At 45.9% G+C, this 4,806-nt stretch overlaps 1 protein-coding gene across 1 annotated transcript in view; it reads left to right on the forward strand.

Moving 5' to 3' along the window:
* Window positions 1-836: 836 nt before the first annotated feature.
* Window positions 837-4,806, forward strand: part of FBXO22 (F-box protein 22) — a 36,509-nt gene continuing 32,539 nt past the window's right edge. Inside the window, exons 1-2 of the mRNA XM_006866454.1 lie at window positions 837-1,021; window positions 1,356-1,494. Coding sequence (XP_006866516.1) covers window positions 882-1,021; window positions 1,356-1,494 — 279 coding nt within the window. The 5' untranslated portion in view covers window positions 837-881. The remainder of the gene's footprint in view (window positions 1,022-1,355; window positions 1,495-4,806) is intronic.

Here is a 4,806-nt window from a genome sequence, read left to right on the forward strand (position 1 = left end):
AACAGGAGTGCAAGGGGAAGAGTTTAATAGAAGGCAAAAATACACTCCAAGGGCGAGCGGGTCTTTTTCAGAAAGCTAGGGAGATAGGTGTCGAACACGGCTGTCTAGGAATATTTATTCTTTAAAATGTCCATCTCGGGCATTCTTGTAGCACATAGGCTAATCTCTGTGTCCTTATCCTATCATCTTTGTCACTACACCTGTGGCTGTTAATGGTCTGTTCTACCTGTGACCACTGGCGCCTTTCTTATCTGGCTGTCTTGTCACTTAGCATGCTACTGTGGGAAAGGCCTGCTCCTCTTTCCCAGTGTGGTCGATGGTGTCTGTTCCTCCTCCATCACATCCCTGCTTTATCACTGGGACACTGAGTCAGATCTGACTGTAGGATAAGTACTGGACTGTTAACTGCAAAGTTGCAGTTTAAACTCACTAGCTGCTCTTCAGAAACCCTGTACCGGGTCGCTGTGAGTAGGTACCAAGTCAATGGCAATTAAAAACAATGCATTCAAAAATTGCTGTTAAGTCTCTGGGACCGTAAAGATCAATGCTATCCACAAGGAACTAAAAATAAAAACGCTGCAGGTGCAGGGGGGGCTCAAAGGAAGACTACAATATCCCGACTGCAAGATTATAGTAAGCCTCCCACTTTCAATAAAGTTGGAGAGGAACCGCAGAAAACACCCAAACCTCTCTAAGACCTACGCCGGAAACCTGATGGCCCGGAGTCACGTGGGCATATGTACTGCAGTCGCGCCTTCCCAGTCTGGCCGGAAGTGGCGCGTTCGCGCCTGCCCAGTGCGCACTGTCTGGGTGGGGTCTTGCCGGTTTCAGCAAAATCCTCCGGGCCACCGTAGTGCTTGCCTCTGGCCAGTTCGTGAGCAATGGAGCTGCTGGGTAGCCGCGGGGACAGCCACAACTCCTCCGCAGACCCGCGAAGCACGTTCGTCTTGAGTAACCTAGCAGAAGTGGTAGAACGCGTACTTACCTTTCTACCCGCCAAGGCGTTGCTGCGGGTTGCCGGGTGAGGAACGAGCATGCGGGACGCTTACCGCAGGCATGGGGTGGGCAGAGCCTATCGTGATCTAGGGGTGCCCCAGCTCCCCAGCCCTGCGGTGACGCTGCCTCTTTCCTGGTACTCCTGCCGAAGGGCTCCCAGAGATTCCTACACGAGGGGCGAAGTTCCCCTTAAGAGTCTTTGGGTGTCTGGCTTTTCCTCTGCACCACCGCCCCAACATCTGCCTCTCCCCGGACTGTGGATCTGGCAGGGGGCTCCGGCTGCTACGCGAATGGGCGGGGGACTGCGGGCGGTGGAAATGACGGTCTGTTGGCGACCTTTCGCATGTTTGCGCCCCCAGCGTCTGCCGCTTATGGAGGGAGTGTGTGCGCCGAGTGTTGCGGGCCCATCGGAGTGCGACCTGGATTGCTGCGGGTCCGGCGGAGGCCGGCCACCTGGAGGGGCATTGCTTGGTCCGCGTGCTAGCCGAGGAGCTTGAGGCAAGTAAGCAGGGGCTTAGCAGTCTTTGGGAGTGATACCTTTTTTTTTTTTAAGGTTTTTGTTGTGGATTGAGTGAAAGTTTACAGGGCAGATCATCATTTTTACATTCAACAAATCATATACCTTGTTTCATTACAATGATTATAATCCCCTCCATGTACTATATTTCTCTCTATCCACTTTAGTTTTTTAAAAAACAAAAAAACATTCAGGCATATATAATAATTTTCATCTCCAAAGGGCACATTCTGCTTCTCTGGATAAGGTCCTGCATTCTGCTTGTGTGCTTCTCCCTTGATGGTCCTAGGGTTCTCTGTTTCCGGACTGTAAGATTAACCACCCTGTTTTTGTTACAAAACTTCTACCCTTAAAATTATGACAGTCGCAATTAGTCATGGTAACAGTTACTGTTGAATTACGTGAATCTTATCCTCATGTCTTTTCACCAGACCCATCTAGACAAGATGAAATGTATTCAGTGGGGACTCTTTCTTCCCCCCGCCCCCATACTCTTAAACTAAACTCACTCTTGAAATCTTGTAGGCCAGATACTTCCCTGCCTTCATCGCCCCCTCATTTTATATAGCCAATGTCTAAGTTGCCTGTCTCTATTTACCCTGTATACACAGGGGATAGCACTGATACTTGATGTGAAGACTCCTTCCCTCTCTGTTGGTATTTAGAATAACAACCTCTCTGGTTATAGGTCAGGTTCATCAAATTGTAGCAATTTACCCTAATTTCTTTTATGGAAAAAACAATTTTTTTTTTCTTGTAATCTTCCTCTATTCGAGTTCTGATTATCGAGCCATCAGGATAGGTCAAATTGGTACTGTATGCAAGTTTGGGTGTTCTTGTGCATCTCCCCTCGCTTCCTATCAGTTGGATGCTTCCCTCTCAGCTCTAGGCCTCTGTGGCTATGTCCTTGTCCACGAGCTCAAGTGTCCTCAGGTCTCACCATACTTTGGACCAACCAGCCTTCCTTTTCTCTCTCTCATCTCCAGGTCAGTGTGAGTCAATGGACTGTGGTTGAACTCAGCCCATTTCTTCATTGCTGCCTTTTCCCCTCTTGTACTCACCAATAGACCAATATGGTCGCCAGCAAGCCTATGTGCTTGTTTGTGCATTCCCTTTGAGATTCAGTCTTGGCGGGGAGTTTGTCCTCAAGGACAAACTTGATTGCTTGCCTTAATGGCTTTCTGGGAACTGCTTGCTTATTCTTGTAGTAGCCAGTCATGCTGACACTTTTGTTTTGGGTTTTTCCTGATGATCTTTCTTTGAAGATGTATCTTCTGTCACTCTAGCTATTCCAGGCTGGTCTGCTTGTTCTTTCTAGTGGGAATGTCCCACTGCATAAGGTTCTGGATGGGACTCAGGATTCCACCTAGGGTCCTATACTCTGCAAAGGCTTTGCAAGAGGCCCATTTCACTGGGCAAGTTCTGGAACCGCTTTTAGATATTCCAGTCAATTATAGGCTGAAGATGGGCTTTCTGTAATGATGTTTCCCAGCATTCCTTTCTATTCCACTCAAGTGTAGGCAAAGGAAACTAATATTCATAAGATAGCCAAGCATTTTATTATTATTTCCCCTCTTCTTTAGAGATCCCTCTATCCCAGAGCCCTATTGTTCCAAGGTCGAGCATGCATCACTATTTACCTCTGTCCCACAGACAGGCCATGCAAACCTGTCTCAGTGTTCCCCTATCTATTTTGTTCTTCCGTCTCCTCCCACTTCTTGTATTGCCTTCCCCAACACCAGAACTAAACCCCCCACACCAACCCCATTGTTGTGGTTACCTTGTTGTTGTTGTTAAGTGCCGTTGAGTCGGTTCCGACCCTTAGCGACCCTGTATAGTGTTTCCTAGGAGCAGCTGGTGAGCTTGAACCATTGACCTTGCAGTTCAAACGCCTTTGCAGTCTGGCGCATTAACCCACAGTGCCACATCAGGTCTCCTGTGGTTACCTTATACTCCATTAATTCTTCCCTCTATTTAAGACCTTCTATTTTATCCTGTAATCTCTCTGACCTTCCCACCACCTGGATCTCTGTTTCTCTGTGTTTACCTTTTTTCACATTGTAATTGTTTTGATCGTAGACTGACCTCCCAGATCCTCTGTTCTTATAATTTTATTCTGTTTTTGATTCTTTACATTTGTCGATTGAGTTCAGGGTGATGCTGCCACGTCTGTCATTCTCTAGTTGTCTGTTCTTATTGGTTCTCAGTCCACAGAACACCAGTTTTAAGAATTGTATATTGTAAGGAGTGCCATGATTTATTTGACTAATTTAAATGTTATAAATTTTAAATATCCAGATATTCGATATTTTAAAATAATGCTATGCAGAACCTGCCCTTTTACTTGCAGTATTGCTGTCTATTTTGCAGGAAAGGCAACTTGCTCAGAATGAGGCAACCAGTTTCCCAAGCCGGGAGGCAGGGGGCAAGGGTGCACAATGTGTATTGGGGGAGGAAGGGACAGCCTCTTGTGCTCTGGTGAGACTCAGCCTCTGCTATCTCACCTGGGAACGGGAGGGAACCCTTTGAGAGACAGTGGGCAATCTAATGCTCTATCGCTCCTTTATATTTTAGTATGTGTTGTGTACAAGCAAGAACTTTCTACATAACCACAGTGGTGGTGGTGGTAAATGCAGTCCAGTGGATTCTGACTCATACTGACCCTGTGTAGGCTTTCCATGGAGTCACCACCACTAACATAGGGATCATCATTGATAATTTTCTACTCTCTAATCACCATACTTGCTGCAAGTTTTGCCAGTTGTCCCAATAATGTTTCCTGTAGTAAGTTGCTTTTATTTTTCATATCTTTCATTTCCTTTGATCTGGGACAGTCTTCCAGGTTTTCCTTGTTTTTATTTACAAACTTGGCACTTAGGAAAATGACAGGCCAGTTGTTTTATAGAACGCCCATCAATTTGGATGAGTTGCATTATTAGATTTAGATTGTCCATTTTAGGCAGGAATATCTAAGAAGTGATGCTGGGTTCTTGCATGCCGTCACTTAGCATATGATTTTCATTTGTGGCATTATTAATGAGAATTGCCTTTGATTAGTTAATTTATGGTAGCATCTTCCAGGTGTTTCCACTGTAAAATTATTTTCTTTCCACTGCAGTTAGTGTTTTGTGGAGAGATACTTTGAAATTATGTAACCAACTTTGTTGTGGTGGTGGTTATGTACTGCGGAGTCAGTTCTGACTCATAGCGACCCTGTACAGGGTTTCCAAGGCTGTAAATCTTTACAGGAGCAGAAAGCCTCATCTTTTTCCTGCAGAACCGCTCGTAGTTTC

The sequence above is a fragment of the Chrysochloris asiatica genome, unplaced genomic scaffold (assembly GCF_000296735.1).
Source record: "Chrysochloris asiatica unplaced genomic scaffold, ChrAsi1.0 scaffold00092, whole genome shotgun sequence".
Taxonomy (NCBI): domain Eukaryota; kingdom Metazoa; phylum Chordata; class Mammalia; order Afrosoricida; family Chrysochloridae; genus Chrysochloris; species Chrysochloris asiatica.